We start from the raw sequence: 23448 nt of genomic DNA, 5'->3' as shown, positions 1-23448 counted from the left end.
TGGGACCTTTGATGGTCACATACAGAATCATGCATGAGAAAAATCAGACTCTTCTTGTACAGACCTGGGAATACTTAGTATAAATCTTAAGTAATTTCTACATATGATGAAAAACTATCAAACATTTAATACCAGTTGTCAAGGAAAAATGGAGCTGCAACATTTAACAGCCGCCCAGCACCCCAGAGCCTGACCTCTTAACCAGACTCTAGAGCACAGAGGTGCCGAGAGGATAGGGCTCAGTGGTTGAGAATATGGGCTCTGGTGCTGAGCTGCTTGGGTTGGAACCTGGTTCAATTATCCATTAATTATGCATGAGCTCTATGATCCTAAGTTTATTCTTATCTAAATGGGATGATGATATCTATCTTATGAGGTTCTTGTGAAGATTAAACAATTTAAATCATTTATGATAACCCCCATAATATTTTAAGTATCATTATTTGCCCTTTCTTAACATGAAAAAAAAAAAACCCTCATCCAAAGTGAAGCGCTTTGTGTTAGTAAAAATACATAGTCTGGGCAATGATACTATAAATTGAGAGAAATAGAATGTCTGAGGTCCCTTGCACTCTAAAATGCTATAAGCCTGCCCTCGGGAAAGAAAGAGACTTCCTGAATACAGAAGATAATTAAGTCTGCTTTCTTAGCATTTGAACATTTGGATACTGATATTTTGATTCCATGACATACCAACATATATCATGACTTTAAAGGGCAAACTACCATTCTTTTTTCTTTAACCAAAACAAAACAAAACAAAACTGTATCTGAAAGACCCTTCTCCCCATCCTTGAGCCCCAAATCGTTGCTCAGAATATTCATGGCCCCTTGACGTGCATTTGCAGTTCTGCCCCAGATGGCGGGATCATTTTTGATCTGAATCATGAGGGATTCAGCCAGGTACAGGTATTCACTCTGTGGTTCTGTGTTCCCATCCTTGCTGCACCTGATCCTCACCTGATGGCTCAGTTCTACTAACTTGTTCCCACCTTGTACCCATACCCAACCCCACTGGCCCCCAGCACTACTTCCACACTTATAGAGTACTTACTTTGTGCCAGGCACTGTTTTTAAGCATTTTATATCTATTAACCCTTGTAATCCTACAACACCCCTGTGAGTGCAAGCTATCATTACCCCCATGTTACAGATGAGAAACTCAGGAACAGAAAAGCTAACTAAATTTTCTCAGTTTCTCACACAGCTGGTAAGTAGCAGAGCCAAGATCAAATTGAGGTAGTCTGGCTGCAGAGTCCATGCTCTCAACCCCTACACTAAACCACCTAGGTAGCCAAAACACAGGGCCTTAGTCCACGCTCCTGAGTTATTCTTATGTTAACATATCTTATTTTAATATTTATATAGTGCTTCATAGTTTAAAATGACTTCACCTCCATGGTCTTATTTGTTCCTTGTGACTACTGTATGAGATAGGATGAGTATGAGGAAACTGAGGCTCACAGAGAGAGAAACTGCACAGGAGGCAGCGAATGGTAGAATCAACACCTAAACCCGGATCTTAAAGCCTATGTTCTTTCCACAGCTCCCATGATTCTCTTCCTGAGGCCTATAAAAAGAAGATATCCATGAGATATGGACTTTCTGGATATGGATTTTCTGATGGAGGTGGGGTCTGACCAAGACTTTGAATTCTAGGTAACTCTCAGACTGAGGGAGAGGATGAGAAAATAAAGAATAAAAGAAAAAATAACAGGAAAAGTAGATGGGAAGAGATAGATGGTAGATATATTATCATAAAAGAAATGAAAGGACTTGATAGTGGTTTGGTTATTGACAGCAAATACAAAGAAGAAAAATGGCTCCATGGTTTCAAGTGTGAGAAACCAGGAGATCATCAATGCCATTGGCAGAAACATGGATGAAAGAGGAAGTAGTTTGACATGAAAGATACTGAATTTGGCTACAACAATGATGAATATCCAGTGACAGTTGAACATACAAGTGGGAAAATGTATAGTAGATGGAAATGGATATCTTGGAAGCATCCACTCAGAGGTGATATTTAAAACTATGGTTTGAGGAGAAGTCACAGGCAAAGAAAAGAAGTAATAGATTATGGGTCAAATGCTAAACCTTTGGGGGAAACCAACACTTAGGGAAGGGAAGAGAAGGAGACAAGAGGTAAACTGGTAGAAAAGTAGTTGGATAGATAATATAGAGTCGTGGATATAATAAGGAAGGAGAAAACTCGAGAAGTAGGAAGTGATCATGAATGTCACATAAAGCAAAGGAGTCAAATAGAATGAGAATTTGGAAAAGTATCCTTGACAGCACTTATCACAATTGAAATAAATGATTTGGGAAAATTAATACCTTCCTTAACTAGACTGGAGGTACATAAAGTCAGACTGTTTCCTACTGTAACTTTAGTGCCTAGCAGTGCCCGACACATAGCCGTCACTAAGTATTTACTGAATGGATGAATGAATAAATGTAATCAAATTTCCTAACAGCACCACGAGTGACCCTTGGAAGTACAGTGTCAATAAAGCGATGGAGGCAGATGTCATGTCCTGGGGGAATTTACAGAAAGTGGGGTTATAAAAGAGAGAAAGAGGGTAGTTGAGGCAGACATTACTGCCTCGTAGAGATGTGTTTCGCTGAAAGGAGAGAGAATCCAGATCAAGTGAATTTCCTATCCTAGTGCACTGTATATTTATCAGACTTTGTACCTCTAAGAGCTCTGCCTGACTCCCAGACGGTCTTCCAGAACTTAAGGTAGCCACTACAGTTGCCAACTCCACAAGTGATGGAAACAATGGGACCACCTACTTACTCACTGCTATCTTCAGTAGAATCAGAAGTCCACGGGCTAGGCATGATGAAGATATGGCAAAAGCATGGTAAGGAAAGAGAGGTCAAAAGAAATGATGATACTACCCACAGAAAGACATAGCCAGGAATGGAACCAAGTTGGAGAGAAGTTAACAAGTCCTGTGAGGGGCCTGCCTGGTGGTGTAGCAGTTAAGTTCGTGCACTCCACTTCAGTGGCCCAGGGTTTGCCAGTTTGGATCCCAGGCGCAGACCTAGCACCGCTTATAAAGCCATGTTGTGGCAGGCGTCCCACATATAAAATAGAGGAAGATGGGAACAGATGTAAGCTCAGGGCCAATCTTCCTCAGCAAAAAGAGGAGGGCTGGCGGCAGATGCTAACTCAGGGCTAATCTTCCTCAAAATAAAAGAAAAATTCCTGTGAAATCATCCAAAATGTATGAATGTGTGTGTGTGTGTGTGGGGTGAATGTGTGAGAGCGAGAACACATAAACAAGCAACATATGGGATGTACAAAAACATAGGTACAAGCAAATTCTAAATAGAAAATATTAAAGATGATTAGCTAAGTGTTTACATATGCTGGCAAAACAGTCATCACATATGCCATTCTCTAACAGAGCTTAGGTAAGACAAGCTGCTCGTTTTACATATTAAAGCTGCATTCCCTTTTCCTTTTGTTAACATACTAAATAATTAAAAGAAAATAGTTACAACAAAAGTACTAAATGTGCCTCCAGGACACAAAGAGGTAGAAATCATTATTTTATTGTTTTATTCCCAAATCTATTAGACGACTTTATCAAACCTGAATAAATGGAAAGACAACACAGCTAATTCCCAAACTTAGGCTGGCAGAGAATTTCAGAAAATCATAAGAATCAAATCATAGAATAAACATGATTTGACAACAAAAAGACATTTTCTCACCTTTTATCTGTTTCCTGATATTAGCTGCCCATATGTAAATATACAGGTATACGTGTGTATGTGTGCATATATATATTCAAGGATTTAGGGATCTATTTAAGGATTTCACTAGGGCCCAGTTGAATGTCTTCATGCACATAAGTCATGGGGTATAAATTATAAGAGTCTTGTGTTTGAGCTGTTGTCTAAACAACACATGAAAAACTTATTACAAAGTGAAAAAATTAAATGCTCAATTCCTGACATATTAAGACACTTTAAGAAGACTAAGATTTAAGTACTATTTTAAATACATTATCATATAGAAGTAATATTTTCTACTCATAATTTTGAATGCTTTAAATAGAAAACTTTTTTCTCCAAGTATATAATTCAATATGTTATGTTGCAGAATGTATTTTTCACTTAAATAAGGAAGACGGCATTGCTAATTAAAACAATCCATATTCAGGAGAAATTTTTCAAAACCTGATGCATCTTTCTAGTGTATATGCATATTCAGCCAGTATCTCATCTCCTCATGGTGTTAAAAACATCACATTCATGTCGAAACTATTCCAGGGTTTTCAGACATTAACAATCCTTCTAACAATCCTTAGATACTGGATATCTAACCATATCAAGAACAGGACTGAATGAAAAAAACAATTCAACAATGCTAAATAAAACATCTGAGTTTTCTAACAATCAAAGAAATTCAGAAGGAACAGACTGCTATCTTATACATAGAGGTATGAGAAGTTTTTGGCAAAATGACACAGTCCTTCTGCTGTGAACTTGATTTTTTTTATGCCACTAGGATACATATTTGCTCCTGGAGATAGTCATTGTTCAGTGGGCTCTAGTGCAAGGTTTCACTCTGGAGATTAAATTAAGCGCTAACAACAAGAAGATATTATATTTCCCTCCTCAATCTATCAAACTTATATAGCAGCCCAATAGCCAAAATGTGCCTTCTGTATATATTCCTTTCTTTCTTCTTTTATTGTAAAATCCCATATTAAATGGTGGAAGGAGTCATTCATTTCTTGACAAGCAAACCCCACCTCCTAAACACACGAAAATACAAAAATCAAGAGAGCAGACGTCACACTGAAGCCCCCTAAACACATGATTCTTACCTCAATCTGATGGTTAGAAGAACATTTTTGGAGGCTCACTTTTCTTTCAGACAAACTGTAGAATGCTGGATTACTTGCCCCTTCTGGAGTACTAGGAGCAGGAACTTGAAAAACCAGCCTCTCATGTTCCCACAATCTATTTACACACTGAACACACCCAGCAGCTCAGAGTAATGTTTATCTGTGGTGGACAGCTATTCTAAGAAGCAGGCAGTATCTCCACTTTCATAAAGGAATGCCTCTGTTCAGCAGGGGAAAGGTACTAGCTATTTCATCCTCTAAAGCACATTTAGGAAATTTCTGGACGTGAGAGATTTTAAATCAGTATTTTAAAGGTGATTCATCCTTTTAATGCTTTATTCCTGAAAAACTCTTTCCTTAAAGGATCTGAAGAAAAGTATATCTGATGACAACAGGTAACACATATGTGCCAGGTATAATTCCAAGTGCTCATTTCCCATAACTTTCAAAACTTATTAGGTATGAACTACTATCAACCCCATATTACAGATGCGCAAACTAAGTGGTTTGCCCACAGTTACCCAATTAATAAATGGTAGAGCCAGAAGTTAAACCCAGGCACTCCGGCACCACAGTCCATGGTATCTAACCATGACACTGCATGATGCATCCTGGGGCAAAATTCCTCTCCATTCGTGAACTTGTCAAACTAGAAAACAAGTTATCTACTCTCAAAATACAATGGTGGGACAGGCATAGAATAATAGTTATGGATGTCCTGATTCCACACGGGAGAATAAGGATAGAAGAGTCACCAGCCCCAAGCAATTCCGAAACCCAACCAGCAAGTTCCATTAGGTTTCAAGGCCTACAAATAATCCTCTATGGCTTGAAGCTCTGCCCTCAGCCTGTGGCTCAACCCTTTGGGACAGAGCCTCCATCCCAGGGTCTGTGACTCTGACCTGTGGGCACATTTCAATGTTACTGAACAATATTCTTATGTCTGTTTTTTGTATTTTCCTTTAAAATGGTTATAACACCTGCTGGTTCTCTCACGAGTTAAGTAAAATCTTTTAACATGTGTTCATTTCATATCTGTATGAACTTAATGGTTTTATCTTGTCTGAAAATTATCTTTTAATTATCTTAGAGGTCAAACCAAAATGCCCACTACATTAGCCTACCAGAGTCAGGTAAATTTCAACGACAAAGAGCACCTCATGCAGAGTCTAAGCCCAGGCAGGTCTTGTCTTGGTGGTCCAGGTGAATCCAAAGCACCAATACAATGATGCTACTGCTTCTCTAGTTGTAATTTTCTGATCTACTAACTTAGTCTTTGTTTTATTTTGAATACATCATAGCCCATAAGTTATTCCCCATGGTTGGTATAAATGGATGGGAATTTGGTTTTAGAGTCAGACCATTTAGAGAGCTTTCTAAATGGATTCATGGTTTATAGAGATCTAATCTGTGCTGGATGAGACAACAGAGAATCTGGCTTGTCAGTCTTTTTGTTTTTTGGTTTGTTTTAGAGCTCAAGTAAATTAAGACTTGCATGCGCTCTGAGAGGAGAACAGCATTTTGATATCTGGACCGGTGAGTTTTTCTGTTTCTGTGTTTACTCTTAACCCATGGCACGACAGGCTCTATTTCTCTGTGCTTGTATGTCCACGTGTCTGTAATTAAGAAATGCCCTCACCTCTGATCGTGTGAGCATGTAATGGATTCCCTACTTCTGGATGATATTAGTATATTAGATCATAAAATCTCTGAATTTAATGAAGCTCTGTTCTGATTGGCATATTTAATAAATAATTGATTATATAAATGGAATATTCTTTTAATTTCCTGAAAATAAAGAAGTTGAACAATGATACTTAAAAATGAACTAGATTTAAACAATATGTATTCTCCCAGAAACCGAATCACAACTATATTAAGAACTCAAACTCATATAATTTGGGTAAACCTTTGGCAAACAAGTCTGGCTTAACAGTTTGGGTTTTGTAAAAATACTACGTCTTCTCTGATTTATCAGTATCAAGTATAAACATTTTTATGCTACCTGGGTATATTTTTCCTAAACTTATACAATTTTATTGACCAAATGAGCTAGAATTACTTCTACTAAAACAAAGATGTGAAAAACATAAATTTGTTTAAGCAAATCAAATTATTTTTTTGACGTTCTTGAATTTCTACAGTAATAAGATTTAATAGTATGTCAGCTTGAGAGCATTTCCAAAATCTTTAGATAAGTGAAAATCTTGGATGATATTACATTGAGTTAAATACGGACGGGTAGATCATTTATGAGTAAGGTAAAACACTGAAACATTGATTACCAAGCATAGTTTTAGTTTATATACTTCTGGTTATTTGTACATGCTACAAACAGGCTTACACCTTTGGGTCTGTCAACAAACGTGCTCATTTCTGCCACGTTGAGAAGCTGTATAAGGAATGTGTATGGCCGAATAAAGCTGGGTTAGGTATATGTATGAGCTACTCTGGTAAAGTCACGGACAGTACATAGTTACGGACATTAGTCTTCTTTGTGAAACAGAAGTGACTTTGGTTAAAAGTTATAATATATGTGAACGAGACTCTACTAGGGTCTCAACATTAAGGGCAAAAAAGAGAATGGTTTTTTCTTTCTTTTTTTTTTTTTTGAGGAAGATTAGCCCTGAGCTAACTGCTGCCAATCCTCCTCTTTTTGTTGAGGAAGACTGGCCCTGAGCTAACATGCGTGCCCATCTTCCTCTACTTTATATGTGGGATGCCCGCCTCAGCATGGCTTGCTAAGCAGTGCCATGTCCGCACCGGGGATCTGAACCAGCAAACCCCAGGCCGCCAAAGCGGAACGTGCGAACTTAACCACTGTGCCACCAGGCCAGCCCCGAGAATGTTTCTGTTCTAAAGTAAAACAGCTTTTTGTTCCAGAATAGGAGAGAAGGTGCTGAAACACAAAACTGAGCATGTACAGAAAGCTCTAGAAGGTTCATGGAAATAGAATTTGAAAAGGAACATAAATTTGTGTTAAATTTTTCCAAACCTGACTCAGTTTTCATGAGTTTATTCATAAGATTTTCAAAAGGAGCTTGTAGTTAATTTAGTATCAAATATTATATCGAACACTGAACTCAGTCCGAGAATTTTACTTGCTCTTACCAAAAAAGACCAAGTTTTGTTAGAGTATGGGTCTGCTCTTAATAAGAAATCGTAAAAGGTCACTCCTCAGCTGTATTAGTTTCCCGTGACTGCTCCAACAAATTACCACAACCTTGATGGCTTTCAAAAGAATACATTTATTTGCTTATTTCTGAAGGTCAGAAGCTCGAAATCAGTTTCTCTAAGCTACCTTCTTTGTAATCTGCCCAAAAAAGCAGAGATTCTGTATCTTATCACAATAACTTTCTACACTTTCTTCTGACTTTATCATGACCCTGATTATTCTCTTTAAAATAAAAGAGACAAGGGCTGGCCCCGTGGCCCAGTGGTTAAGTTCACGCACTCTGCTGCAGGTGGCCCAGTGTTTCGTTGGTTTGAATCCTGGGTGCGGACATGGCACTGCTCATCAAACCATGCTGAGGCGTCATCCCACATGCCACAACTAGAAGGACCCACAACGAAGAATATGCAACTATGTACCAGAGGGCTTTGGGGAGAAAAAGGAAAAAAAATAAAATCTTAAAAAATAAAAATAAAAATAAAAAAATAAAAGAGACAGTAAAAGTTACATAGTTTCTGAATGTTTATTTATTGTATTGCCATCTTGAGGGAAGGTAGCCAAGCTACAATCATTCACCTTCTCGAGTTTCCAGAATCCTATCTTAAGCACTCAAATGTCCTGGCGATTTTATTTTTGCCTTCCCCAAAATGATTCCTAAATGAAAATAACACTTAAAAATAAGTTTTGCACTTACAACTCTATTTGAGATTTCCCAGAAGGCCCTGGAAGTCACATAGACTCTGTTACCTTCAAAAAAGAGAGGTGGTAAAATTATTAGATTTATTTGATATGCTACTATTTATGAGTTGCATGGAAAAAAATTCTCAAAAGAGGGGATCAAACTTCCCTGTTAAATTTGAATAGGGAAAATATTATTAACATAAATATTTTAGAAGTTGTGTCATGTATAGGAAGGTCCTGGAGATTTATCAGCACCCTCACTGCCCCTTATATGTTCTCTTACCAAAGTCCTAGTGGTACGTTCCCTGATGATATTAGGCAACAACACTATAGTGTTATCAGGTATAACTTCAACTGTTATTTTTATATGTTTGAGTGCAATCACACTATTTTATGGCCTGCTGAGCGGTGCCAGGTCTGCACCCGGGATCCGAACCGGCAAAACCCCAGGCCGCTGAAGCGGAACACGCAAACTTAACCACTTGGCCACGAGGCCGGTCCCAACCACAGTCATTTTAAATGTCTGTCTCCTCCATGTTGTTTTTTGTTTAATTCTGATGGTTCCCATAAGACTGTACAGACAGGTACAGGACAGAGATCTCATTTTAAACAAAGAGGAACTGTCCAAGAACCCCCAGGAAAAGGATAGCTACTTCAAAGAACAGGCTCTTGAGCACAGCCTTCTGACGTCATCACACAAGCACCTTTAAGATCATGTCAGTGAACAGAATCAGAATTTCGAGAACAAGTTAACTGAAAAGCAGAAGCATTCATGATGTAGTTTAACATAACACACAGTGGAACAAGACATAGGTTTGCCAAGTACAAAGACCTATACTATGAAATCAATCCTTTTTTCCCAAATAAAACACAAGTGAAAATTGAGAGTGAGTTATTGAAAGCGTTCTCCTAAATCCAAGAAAACCTAAGACCTGCATTGAAGAGCTTACCTTCCTTTTCACAGAGAACATGAAATAGTTTCTATCTCAAGGTCCATTTCTCAGGAGAGAGTAGAGGAAAGAGCCTCAACAACAGGTAAGAGAGCCAGGCTCTCCTCCTTGCTGTGACCTTGGGAGAGCTGATTACCATCTCTGGGCCAAAGTGGCCTCAGCTGTAAAATGAAGATCCTAAAGAATAATCCTTATCTCCTATGCCCCACTTACCCACTTTCCATAGAGAACTTCTCTTAGGAAAAGATCATAGACTTGTAACTGTGCCCCTGGAGCAGACCTCTGAAATAATTTAGTCCTCATTTTATAACCATCGAAGATGATGTGCCCCCTGAGTAAACTATGCTTACAAGAGACCACAACCTGGTGACTCTCCACCTGCAGTTGCCGGGCAAAGGCCTGATTGCCAATTCAAATGAAGAAAAGAGTAAGAGTTGAACTTGGCTAAGGCTAGGAGGGCTTCATGGCTCTCTATAACAAATTACCAAGGAGCTGGAGCCGTTCACCTAGGGGGCCAAGACCTACCAGGACCACTATCATGACCTGGGGGACCGTTATTCAGCAAGGAAGTACCTGGCCAAACAGAAGCAGAGGATACTGGCAGAGAGAAGAGCTGCTAAAGAGCCGCTGCTGCCTGAGGCAGCTCCTTAATGCCCTCCTCACGTGACTGTCACCGCATTACTAAAATAAAGTGCAATGAAAACTAAAATTGAAATTTGTGGGGTAGACACCTTGACAATGAGGTTTCTGTAGATAACTCTTATTATCCCCATTTGACACATGAGGAAACTGCTGCTCAGAGGGAACAGATCAATGTCCAAGATCACATGGCCAGAAAGTGGTGAACTGGGATGGCCAACCCAGGTCCTCTCAGCCCATTGTTGAAGCCAGCTGGGCAGCCTCTGACCAGCCCTCTATGACAGGCCAGGAGGCTGCACAGGGTGGCCCTGGAGCGTTGATACTCACAGGGGAAGGGTTAGACTGCTATAACACTTGATGTGACACCTTTTTAAACTTAACACCCAGCATGAAAATGTCCACAAGAATTATATATGCATTTGAGTCCATCACTTGGGACAGAATTTAAACAGGTTATGCTTATACCTCTCAAAGCAGGTATTCAGCCACTGATAATTCTGTTATTCTATCGAATACGTGATCATTAAAATGATCAGATGTTTCATCAGAGAATGAGATTGATAATTATGTTTGAAACGAAATAATGTATAAGTGAGCCCATTCATTAATTAATAACCATGAAGAACCTCTTGAATTGCCTGTTTTAGACCAGAGAGTAGCTTTTATATAATATTCCTATTTAATTCACCAGTGTTCACAGGAGGATGGAAGGACATACCCCACGGGGCATCACAGCACTAGCTAATAATTCCTGTCTCAATTCCTCTTTTGGAACGAGGCAGGGTATAGATAGATGAAATCAACCTGACAATAATTCCTTTTATGAATAGTTCTTTATGGTTTCCCCATCACTCCTCAATCTTCACGTAAAGCCCCTGTCCCGTGAAGTTCACGTCAACTGCTATGCCGCCCTCTGTCCACCCACCCCCGCCGCCATCACCTCCTGACTTTCCGACATTCCCTGTCGTGAATAAAGCCTTTGGCACTCAGTCATGGTCTTCAGCCCCTCCCCAGTTACCGCCACCATCCTGGGAATCCAACGTGCCTGGAGCGCCATGCCAAACCTCCCCCATCCCCCGACCCACACACCCCCCACCCCCCCTCCCCGCCACCCTCCTGGCCTCACAGGCCTTGACTTGCTCAGAGCCAGTGAGGAAGTCTTCTCCACCACAACCTCAACCAGCTACTCCCATGAGGGCCACTCCCCACACTGTCACCATTAGAAACTGCTCCCTGAAATCACCAATTCCAGCATCCCACACTGCCCAGCATCCACACTGCCCACCCCTTCTACCCCTCCCACCCTCCACGAGATATCTCATCCTGGATGCCTCCCAAATACCTCCAATTAAAAATGACAGACACTGAGAGGAGTCAGAAGCACAGCAATAAATGCTTTAATTGTATGCACTGACAGCAGAAGACCAAGCCTTCCCCATCTATGGGTCACTGGGGGACCAGATGAGGCTGTTGATGAGGTCTCGCCAGGCTGTGGGACTCCGGCATCACTTCTTACTGGGTTGCGGCATCTGATCACTCTGACGGTAGGTCTCATTCTCAAAGAGGTGGCTGAGGTGCTGGTTATTCTCCACTGCCCTCTGCACGTGTTCTGGGGTGATGCGTATCTTGCGGCTGCTGTGGGCCTCCTTGCTTGCCAGCTCCAGGATGTTGGCTGTCAGGTATTCAAGAATACCAGCGAGGAAAATAGGTGTCGACGAGCTCAGGCGCTGGCCATACGCACCCTGTCGCAGGAGGCGGTCCACACGGCTAACAGGAAACTGCAGCTCGGCTCTTGTAGAGCGGGACTGGGTGTGCTTCCTACGCCTAAAAGACAGCTGGCGATTTCTCCTCCCAGACATGGTGTTTGCTGGGTTTTGCCCTGATCGGCCTGGCTGGATCGTCTGCTGGTCTGGGCCTCTCTAGATACCAGTGCTCATTCCTGCCCACTATATCCCTGGGCTCCAGCCCCTCACTGATCAGGGAGGTGCCTTTGTGACAACTCAGACTTTGTGATGTCACTGGTGTCCACTGGGCCCTGATCAGGACTGGCCTAGAAATATCTGTGATAGAAACCTTGTCTCCCTCTTGACTGGACCCTCTTTTTCAGGGAACTCTCACTTTCTACTCCGACTTTAACAGACTAGTAAAAAAAAAAAAAATGAATGTTTCAGTGGAAACATTGCCCTGTCTATAGGACACCCCTCCAGGCTTGCATCGTCTTCGAGCCCTTTCACACCCCTTTGCAAATGGTTGGTCACTGACAGACACACTGAATGCCTTGTCCAGAAGTCCATTTATCTCCTCTCTCACATTGTAATAAAACTAATTTTTACCTTCATTTATACATTTCAATATTCATAATCAATATTTCTATGTTTGTTCTTTGGATTCTCTTTTGAATTGGTTATAATATCTGCCAATTCCCTCATGAGTTAAAAGAGACTCTCTGAACACATTTCCATTTCATATCTGTATGTGTCATGATTTTACTGTTTGAAAATATCTTTTAACATGTTTTGGAGGTCACAATGATGTGTCCAGTGGATTCACCTGTTCGAGCCAGGTAAACTTCAGAGACAGAGAAGTGCATCTCATTCTCAGTTAAAGCCCAGGAGTGTCTTGTCTTGTTTCTTCTAGCTGAATCCAAAGCACCAATAGGACTTTATTGACTTGTTTTTCTAATTTTTAATATTTTTTATTTTAACTTTCCTCTCCAGTAATTTTGTCTTTGCTTTGTTTTTGTTTATTTGCAGCTGATAAGTTGTTCCCACTGTTGGCAGAAATGGTTGAGAATTTCGTTTTAGGATCGGACCATCTGGTGATCTCTGTAAATGGGTCCATGGAGATCTAGTCTCTGTTGGGTGAGAGACAACGGAGAATCTAGCTTTTCGTTCTTTATCTATTTGGCTATTCAATTAAGAATGTCATACCCTCTGGGAGGAGAAAAACTTTTTGTTTTCTGGACTGGTGTGTTTTCCTGTTTCTGTGTTTATACTTGACCCATGGCTAAAAGGGTAGAATATAGGAATATAGTCTCCATTTCTCTGTGCCATACATCTGTGTGTCTCTAATTCAGAAATGCCTTCACCTCTGACAGCATGTGTAATGTACCTCTGGATGATATTGATATATTAGATGGTAAAATTTCTTAAATTAATGGAGCTGTGTTCTAATTGGTATATCTAAAGAACTGCTTATATAATTGGATATTCCTCAATTTCTTTGCAAATAAAGACTTTGAACAATGATACTTTAAATGAGCTAGACTTAAAATATATATATTCTCCCAGAAACCAATTCACAACTATTTTAAGAAATCAAATTCACCTAATTTATGTAAATCCTTAGCAAATAGGACTACATTAATACTTTGGGTTTAATGAAAACAACTAAGCCTTCTCTTATTTATCAGTGTTAACTGTAGTACAAATGTACATTTATATACTACTTAGGTATGTTTTTCCTTAACTTATAAATTTTTACTCATCACATAAACTAGTAATACTATTTTAAGATTATGAAATATATAAATTTATAGTTAACGAAATTGAACCACTGTTTTGACAAACTTGTCTTTGTACAGTAATAAAGTTTCATAGTATGTCAGCTTGAAGATACTTTTCAAGATTTTTAGATAATGAATAAACTTGGACTGATATTGAGTTAATTAATGGACATTCAATAGATGCTAATTTCTAAGACAGAATATTGAAACATTGATGACTAAGCATAATTTTAATTTATATGCTTTTGCTCCTTATTTGTACATGCTACAAAGAAGTTATATCTTTTACTCTGTTAATGATCATGTTTATTTCTGCCAAATTGAGAAGTTGTATAAAGGAAGTATGTGGCTGAATAAAGCCGGGCTTGGGGCCGGCCCGGTGGGGTAGCGGTTAAGTTCGCACGTTCTGCTTTGGTGGCCTGGGGTTCGCTGGTTCGGATCCAGGGTGCGGACAAGGCAGCGCTTGACAAAAGCCACACTGTGGTAGGCATCCCATATGTAAAGTAGAGGAAGATGGGCATGGATGTTAGCTCAGGGCCAGTCTTCCTCAGCGAAAAGAGAAGGATTGGCAGCAGTTAGCTCAGGGCTAATCTTCCTCAAAAAAAAAAAGCTGGGTTGGGTGTATTCATGAAATCTGCTAGTCTGTTAAAATGACAGAAATTCACAATTATGCATCCTGTGCATAATACAACTGATTTTGCTTAAAAGTTATAATTAATATACACGAATGAGAGTCTACTAAGAGTTTCAAGATAACGATATGGAGGTTTTTTGTTTGGTCAAGAGTAAAAAAGAAAATGTTTCTGTCTTGGGGTAGAATGACATGTGGTTTCTGAATGTGACACAGGATGTTGAAGGACAAAATCTGAATGCATATAGAAAGCTATAGGAGGTTTGTAAAAAGAGAAGCTGAAAGGGAACATAAATTTGGTTCCATTTTTTTCCAAATCTGGTTCAGTTTTGATAGGTTTGTTCATAAGATTTTCAAAAAAAGCTTGTGGGTCCTCCAGAACCAAATATTATATTGCAGCAAATGTAGAATTTCGTTTGTTCTCTGTGAAAAAGACTAAGTTTTGTTGGACTATTGGTCTGCTCTTAATAAGGAGCAGTAAAAGATTACTCTTCACTCGTATTAGTTCCCTATGGTGGCTGTAACAAGTTACCACCAACTTGGTGGCTTCCAACAATACACATTCTCTTATAGCTCATAAATCCGACATTAGTTTCACTGGGCTAAAAGTCAAGGCGTTAACAGGGCTGCATCACCTTTGGAAACTCTAGGCTAGAATCTGTTTCCTTGCCTTTTCCAGCCTCTAGAGCTAAATTGTTTGCATTTCTTGGCTCATAGCTTCTTCCTCCATCTTCAAAGATAGCAGCATAGCATCTTGCCTCGATTGTCACATTGCCCTTTGCTTTTGTACTCAAATTTCCCTCTGCCTCCCTCTATTACTAGGGCCAAGCACAATTATCCAAGAGAATCTCTCGACCTTAATAGCTTTAACTTACTCACATGTGCAAAGCCTTATTTGCAAAATATAAAGTAACATTTACAGGTTCTGGGGATTGGGACCCGAATATTTTAGGAACCCTTAATTTGACCCTACCACATCACTTTATACGGAGTATGCCCAAGTAGCTGAGATTCAATATCTCACCAGAATATACTTTTGTTCTGACATCAACATGCCTTTAATTATTCTCTTTAAGATAAAGAAACAGGGGCCAGCCTGGTGGCATAGTGGTTAAGTTCACATGTTCCGCTTTGGCGGCCCGGGGTTTGCTGGTTTGGATCCCGGGTGTGGACATGGCACCACTTGGCAAAAGCCATGCTGTGGTAGGCATCCCACATATAAAGCAGAGGAAGATGGGCACAGATGTTGGCTCAGGGCTAGTCTTCCTCAGCAAAAAGAGGAGGATTGGCAGATGTTAGCTCAGGGCTGATCTTCCTCAAAAAAAAAAAAAAGATAAAGAAACAACAATAGTTCTGCATTTCTGAATTTCTGAAGTCTTAAGGACTTTTCTATGTTTACTTAAACATTATCTTGCCACTGAACTAATAGATAGTCAAGCTACAACCATTCATGTTCTTGGGCTCTCATGATTCTACCTTAAGCAAACATCCAGGCAATTTTTGATTTTAGCATTCCCAAAATCATATCCTCGTGAAAACTGAAATAAAATAACACTTCATAATATCTTTTGCCGTTAAAACTATCTTTGGTTTTAAACAGGTTTCTCACAGGGCCCCTGGAAAGTCCTAAAGATTTATTTTTTCATTTTATCAAAAAGAGAGGTGCTAGAAATAGATTTATCAGACATGTTACCATTGATGAGTTGCACAGAAAACTGTTAAATCAAAAGAGGTGCTCAGACTTCCCTTGGTTAAATATGAATAGAGAAAATATGAATATTTCCGATATTCTATATTGTATGGGAAATTTCTAAAGATTTGTCAATAATCTCACTGTCCATGATATGTTGCTCATTATCCAAGGACTGCTGATGCTTTCCCAGGTGACTTAGGCAACAAAACTAGAGTGCTGTCAGTCAGAATTTCAGTTATTACTTTTAAATATTTGGTTGCAACCTTCCTTTTAAAATCTGAATGTAGCATCTTCTAGGCCACTGCTTTGCAATTGAGGATACACATCAAACCTATCCATTGTGATGGTTAAATTTTGTGTATCAATTTTGCTAGGCTATGGTGCCCAGTTGTTTGGTCAAACGCTAGTCTAGATGTCGCTGTGAAGATGTTGTTTTTTAGATGTGACTAACATCTATAATCAGTTGACTACAGTCCTCCCTTGGTATCTGCAAGGGATTGGTTCCAGGACTCCCCCGTGGATACCAAAATCTTGGGATGCTCAAGTCCCTTAGTCGGTGCTCCATATTTTCAGATCCATGGTTGGTTGAATCCGTGGATACAGACCCTGGGGATATGGAACGCTGACTGTCTAAGTAAAGGAAATTACCCTCATCAAATCAGTTGAAGGTTTTAAGAGCAAAAACCGAGGTTTCTTGGAGAAGAAAGAATTTAGCCACACTGTAACACAGAAATCTATCCAGAGTGTCCAGCCTGTTGGTCTGCCTTATCGAATTAGGACTTGTCAGACCAGATAATTGCTTGAACCAATTATATATATATATACCTCCTATTGGTTCAGTTTTTTTTCTGGAGAACTCTAATACACTAATGAGATTTTATTAAAATCCATATGTCTAGGACCTACTCCATACTTTATTGAAAAAGGGCTAAATCATTATGCTTATAGACAGTCAAAACCTTTCTGACTTCATTTTCTTCCTTTGCATATGACAGAAAAAAGGTAATTTCACCTTCAGTTGCACAACTGTTGTGATGCCCTCCCACGAGATTTTCACTTGTGAAACTTATCAGTAATAAGTTAACCTCAGCCATAAGTGTCTGTCTCCTCCACTCTGTTTTACACTGATGGTTCCCTGAAGATGCTACAGTCAGCTACATGCCAGAGATTTTGTTTTAAACAACGAAGGATGGTCTCAGAAACTCAAGAAAAAAAGACAGTAACTCAGGTACTTCAAAGAATAAGCCTTTGGGCACAGGGTTCTGATGTCATCACATAACCACCTTTGAGACCAGGTCAGTGGACAGAGTCAGAGTTTCAAGAACACCTTATTTGAGAAGGAGATGGGTTAATGACACGGCTATCACAATGTCCAGTGGAACAAGACCTAGGTTTGCAAAGGCCAAAGACCTGTTCTATAAAATCAGTCCTTTGGTCCTAACGTCTCTGGCCTCCAAATAAAACACAGTGAAAGTTCTTGAGAGTGAGTTGTTGAGAGTGCTTTCCTAGAAATCCAAGAGACTCTCACATCTCTGCATTTTTCCCAGAAGAGAGCATTAAATGCTTTCTGTACAGAGCCCGCCCATTTCTCAGGATCTAGGAGAGGAGGGGCTTCAACAACAGGTACAAGAACAGGACGTCACATTTGCTGTTCTACCCACGGGCATGTGACCTCGGGAGAGCTGATTACCATCTCTGGGCCAAAGTGGCCTCAGCTGTAAAATGGAGACCCTAAAAAATAATCCTTGTTCTCTGAGTTCCACTTACTCACTTTCAGTAGAGACCTTTTCTTAGGAAAAGATCGTAGACTGGTAATTATAACACTTCAAGCCAACATCTGAAATAATTTAGTCCAACTTCCTCATTTTACAACCACAGAAGGTGACGTGCCCCAAGTAAACCACACTTACAGGAGACCAGAATCCAGTTTTCCTCCCTCTTCTTTCACTATTTTGTCCCAATATATGCTGAAGACTCTCTTCCACAGTCAAGTTGGTGAATGCCTTTCATCCATCCTTCTATTTCAAGACCCAAATCTCTCACAACCACGGTATCTAACCTGTCTCCCACTGCCCACTGGGTTCCTTTAGCAGATTTTGCTTTAACAGAGGAAGGTTAGAGATATTTTCCCCACAGTGATTCGAGAACCCTAAATAAGAAAGACCAGTCTTCTGTGTTCACGAAGGACTCTGGAGGAGAAACACTAAGCAAAACACCAAATGCAGTCCTTAGATTTAAACCCATACTCCTAAAAGAATAAAATAAAATAAATTCACTATTGTAATGCTATTCAAATGTCATTTGTGGACTGATATAGTCATTAACTTGTTACTGGTCAGCTACAGCAGGTATGGAAATTGAGAAGCGGCACTTAGTGACCTTTATAGCAATCTGGCTTTGCCATAAGATTTAAGCGAGTGGAGTCATCTTATTGAACAGGGTATATATTAGTTCAGGTCTTGTTGGATTCGAGTGAAGAGTCAAATGTACGCTCCATACTAGTCATGTAAAACAGAACCATATACCAGTTCACAATGAATTTGTACAAGAATAACAGAAAATACTGGCCCTATATCACAGACCATCTGAAGAGCACTGCACTGTATTAATTCATTGAATGAGAAGATTTCATCCTTTAGAAAACTATGGTTTTAGAACTAACTTACAATGGGAATAATGAACTCAAGTATCTTTAGCAGCCAGGTAGGTACTATAAATGAGTGAAGCGGGTCACACATGAGATACAACAGGGAAGGGTGAGCACTGTGGCAAACCAGAGAGGCCCAATATTAATGGGACAGTAGCTAGTCATATCTTTATCTGACTGTAACCATGTACGCCCTGCCACTTTGATTTCACAAGAGAAGCCAGTAATTGAGGTTTCCAGTTTAAAAGTTCTTAATTTTTAAATGTTGAGCTAATTTTTTTAAAACATCTATGTAGGCCTAATGATCCCATCTGTTGCCGAGATTATGTCCGTGAGCTGCCACTTTGTAATTCGTTCTTTAAGGAAATGACATATTGATGTTCACAGACAGTCTCCTCCATCTTGAATCCTATTTTGTGGCTCCACAAGCCCTTTCTAAATAGTTAAGTTGTCTCCTCTGGCCACGTCCTGCGGTATCTGTCAGACACAGGGACAAAGGGAGCATGGGCCTTCAAAAGACTTGTGTTCCCAAACATTATTCTCAGTGGGATGCCAGCCTAGTTTCAAGGCGTGGGTTCAAACCAACATTAGACCAGGATTACTCTCCAAGTTCCCCTCAGGCTCATTCTTGGGCTCACCTCTTTTCAGATGTGATGTTTCCTCCTGTGTTGACCTGTGTCTTGTGGTCACGTGCCTGCCCCTGGCCTCCCCTGACACTGCTTTTGATCACAGGCCTGGTGTGGGAGAGACCACACCCTCCCCAGTCCCGTCCCTACTCACTCCAGTTTTAGTTTTCGCACAGTGTCCTCTCCGCAGGGCCAGGCTAGAGCAAATCCTTCCTTACCATCCCCCGACTTGTCCTTTCAAAAGGCACAAAAGGCCTAAACTTGGGCTGCTCATCCTTTCCCAAGGGCAGTGATTCTCACTCTCCGCCTACCTTCCTCCCCTGAGTGTGGGACCCCTATGCACGTGTAGGAGGGGGATTTGGCAAGGTGCCGCATTTAGACCGATGCTATCCTCACTGTGGCCCCCTGCTTCCTGTGAAATCCACAAGCACAGCTGGAGCACAACTCCTAAAGGGATGGCAGTATTGCTCTGCCTCCTTCTCCCATGTCCTTGTGACTCTGCCGAGGACTTGCCAACACGAGGTCATTAAAGCTCAACCTCCAAACTCCACCTGGGACATCAGAGAGTCTGAAGGAGCCCAGGAAGCCTGGCTCCCCACAGATGTCACAGTGACCATTAGTGTCAACTACTGCATGGACTGTAAGGTGACACCTGACCACGCAGACCTGCTAACTGGACATGGTGTATCCACCTCCTATGGCTTCTCCGGCCTTCAATTCCTCAGGTGTCCCTTCCAGAGAAGTATCTAGGAGATCATGTTTAGTTCTAGAACGAACCATAGCCATAAGCCAAAATCCACAGCTGTTGTTTTTTTCTTTTAATGTGGGACAGCTATTTAATCAACCAACATATCAAGATCTTAGTATAATGATTGATTCCCTGGCTCTGCCCACCCTGGAGGCACTCCCTGTTTGCTGAAGGACACTGGAATATGAGAAACCACGCCCTAGACACAAAGATGCCCCACTTCAGGGATGGTGTGGCAAAGCTGGTGCTTTCATGTGATCAGCTGAAGGTGACTCTCCACCTGCAGTCGCTGGGGAGAGGCCTGCTCCCGACTCACATGCACAGAAGATCTTGAACAGCTGAACTTGGCTAAGGCTGGGAGGGCTTCATGGCTCTCTAGAACAAAGCACAAATTTGTGGGGTGGACATTTGACAACGAGGCTTCTGTAAATATCTGGTGGAATCGCATTATGCGGCAAGAAAAGTTTCTTGGATTTATACAGGCACATATTCCAACAAGCTCTAAGCATGACCCAACACTACTATTCTCAGGACCCTCCAGTGAAGTAGGCAAAGGCGGAGCCAGCTCCAGGCTTTAATAAATGGTGGAAGGAGGCAGAGAGACAGTGAGTCACCAGGCAGAGGGGAGCAGAGAGGAAACCAGGGTGAGGACTGTCTGCTTCCTGGATGCACCTCTGCCTTCTCCCTCTGCATGGCACTCTTCTGTCTCTCCACAAAGTTCAGCAGGCTGTGGTTTTCACAGCCAGTGGCCTAAACATCCAGTAATCACGTGAGAACCAGGCCCAGCGGGACATGGGGAAGCACAGCTAAACATCTGGTCCATAGGGAGGGAAATACATGCAGCTATTTACTAAGGGCGCACTGTCTGCCATGCAGCAGTTTACTGACATGTGTTGACTTAACCTTTGGGAAAACCCGAAGATAGAGGAACTCTTATTAACCCCATTTGACACACAAGGAAACTACTGCTCAGAGGGAACAGATCAATGTCCAAGATCACATGGCCAGGAAGTGGTGAACTCGGATGGCCAACCCAGGTCCTCTCAGCCCATTGTTGAAGCCGGCTGGGCAGCCTCTGACCAGCCCTCTGTGACACGCCAGGAGGCTGCACAGGGTGGCCCTGGAGGATCCTATGAGTAGGTGACATTCTCAGATGTTGACACTCACAGGGGAAGGGTTAGACTGCTATAACACTTGATGTGACACCTTTTTAAACTTAACACCCAGCATGAAAATGTTTACAAGAATTATATATGCATTTGAGTCCATCACTTGGGACAGAATTTACACAGGTTATGCTTATACCTCTCAAAGCAGGTATTTGGCCACTGATAATTCTGTTATTCTATCAAATATGTGATCATTAAAATGATCAGATATTTCATCAGAGAATGAGATTGATAATTATGTTTGAAACGAAATAATGTATAAGTGAGCCCATTCATTAATTAATAACCATGAAGAACCTCTTGAATTGCCTGTTTTAGACCAGAGAGTAGCTTTTATATAATATTCCTATTTAATTCACCAGTGTTCACAGGGGGATGGAAGGACACACCCCACGGGGCATCACAGCACTAGCTAATAATTCCTGTCTCAATTCCTCTTTTGGAACGAGGCAGGGTATAGATAGATGAAATCAACCTGACGATAATTCCTTTTATGAATAGTTCTTTATGGTTTCCCCATCACTCCTCAATCTTCATGTAAAGCCCCTGTCCCGTGAAGTTCATGTCAACTGCTATGCCGCCCTCTCCACCCACCCCCGCCGCCATCACCTCCTGACTTTCCGACGTTCCCTGTCGTGAATAAGGCCTTTGGCACTCAGTCATGGTCTTCAGCCCCTCCCCAGTTACCGCCGTCATTCTGGGAATCCAACGAGCCTGGAGCCCCATCCCAAACCCCCCACACCCCCCATCCCACACCCCCCACCCCCCCACCCACCCTCCCCGCCACCCTCCTGGCCTCACAGGCCTTGACTTGCTCAGAGCCAGTGAGGAAGTCTTCTCCACCACAACCTCAACCAGCTACTCCCATGAGGGCCACTCCCCACACTGTCACCATTAGAAACTGCTCCCTGAAATCACCGATTCCAGCATCCCACACTGCCCACCCCTTCTACCCCTCCCACCCTCCACAAGACATCTCATCCTGGGTGCCTCCCAAATACCTCCAATTAAAAATGACAGAAACTTAGGAGTCAAAAGCAATGGATTCGAATCCTTTAATAGCATTTATTGATGACAGAAGCCAGGATTCTACAGCTATGAGAAATTTGGGCTTGGGCGTGGGCTGAGGCTGAGGCTTCCCACTAGGCCCTGACGGAGGCTTCAGCCGCTCCTTCTTGCTCCGGGCATCTCACCAAACAGAGTGAAGGCTGAATTCCTCAATTGGCGGCGGGGCGCGCCGTTGTTGTCCACTGCTCCCTCCACATCTTGTGGGATGATACCGCCGTTGCTGACCTCAGCGCTTACTTTCTCCAGGATGTAGTCAGTAAGGTAGTCCACCATAGCAAAGAGAAAAACCTCTGTGGATGACCTCTGGTGCTGAGCATACTGATCCTTCTGCAGAAGGCGGTCCAGGTAGCTCACAGGTAGCTCGGCCGTTGGAAGATGGGCTTGAGTCTGATAGGAGCTGTCATGGTTTTGTTTTTCCGACATGATGTTTGCTGGCTTCGGGTCCAATCAGCTCTGTTTGATTCTGGTGTCTGGGCCTCTCTGGATGCCAGCATTCAGTCCTTCCCAGTGTATCCCTGAGCTCTGGGCCCTGATTGGTCAGGGACATCCTGCCTTTATGACATCACTGGTGTCCATCATGCCCTTAACAGTCCTTAGCCTAGAAATGTCCATGACAGGAACCTGGTCACTGTAATGACTATGAGGCGGGGTCAGTGAGCCGAGGAGTCGAAAGAAAGATTTCTTAGACTCTTAAGATCTGGCAGCAGTGCTCTTTTATTTAGAGAATAGTGTAGCATGGGGACAGGACCCATGGGCAGTCAGAGCTTCTGCTGCTGCCCTGAGTTATGGGTTAGGGCTAAATTTAAGGCATAGGTATCTGATTCATCTCTTTACAAGACAAAGGAAAGAACATGAAAAAAAAGTTAAAATGGTATCAGTGCAGGTGGGGTCTGGTCATTGGGTGATCCCATGACTTCTAGACAAGAATCAAATCGGATTAAGTAAAGGTTAGAAAGGTTAGACGCCACCACCCTAAACCAGTTACATGAGATTGCCAGACAGCAACCAACTTAAGTTCTTGCCTTCCCCATTAAGAGTTTCTAGGGACAAG

General features: G+C 41.5%; 3 protein-coding genes across 13 annotated transcripts in view; all 3 read right to left on the bottom strand.

Moving 5' to 3' along the window:
• The window catches only part of SYTL5 (synaptotagmin like 5), a 277939-nt gene that overhangs the window by 175064 nt on the left and 79427 nt on the right, over positions 1–23448 (bottom strand). For 6 of the 11 annotated variants that reach the window (XM_070604702.1, XM_070604706.1, XM_070604704.1 and 3 more), the window contains exon 1: positions 4848–4996. The exons of 4 other annotated variants lie outside the window; for them this stretch is intronic. The gene's annotated coding sequence lies outside the window, so the exon portion shown is untranslated. Of the gene's footprint in view, positions 1–4847; positions 5001–23448 lie in introns of those variants that run through there. One more of the 11 variants, XM_008540290.2, reaches the window with a different exon arrangement.
• H2AL3 (H2A.L variant histone 3) lies at positions 11692–12268 on the bottom strand. The gene has a single exon (XM_008540292.2). The coding sequence runs from the start codon at positions 12167–12169 to the stop codon at positions 11816–11818; it is 354 nt and encodes a 117-aa protein (XP_008538514.1). The 5' UTR covers positions 12170–12268; the 3' UTR covers positions 11692–11815.
• Positions 22491–22820, bottom strand: H2AP (H2A.P histone). The gene has a single exon (XM_070605418.1). It carries the CDS (start codon positions 22818–22820, stop codon positions 22491–22493), a length of 330 nt encoding a protein of 109 aa, XP_070461519.1.

The sequence above is a fragment of the Equus przewalskii genome, chromosome X (genome assembly GCF_037783145.1).
Source record: "Equus przewalskii isolate Varuska chromosome X, EquPr2, whole genome shotgun sequence".
NCBI classification, from domain to species: domain Eukaryota; kingdom Metazoa; phylum Chordata; class Mammalia; order Perissodactyla; family Equidae; genus Equus; species Equus przewalskii.
The sequence above is the reverse complement of the archived record's forward strand: the minus strand, read 5'-3'. Positions and strand labels throughout refer to the sequence as shown.

What these genes read in the sequence shown, in the direction of transcription:
- H2AL3 (XM_008540292.2), bottom strand. Translation starts at nt 12,169, where the DNA reads ATGTCTGGGAGGAGAAATCGCCAGCTGTCTTTTAGGCGTAGGAAGCAC.
- H2AP (XM_070605418.1), bottom strand. Translation starts at nt 22,820, where the DNA reads ATGTCGGAAAAACAAAACCATGACAGCTCCTATCAGACTCAAGCCCAT.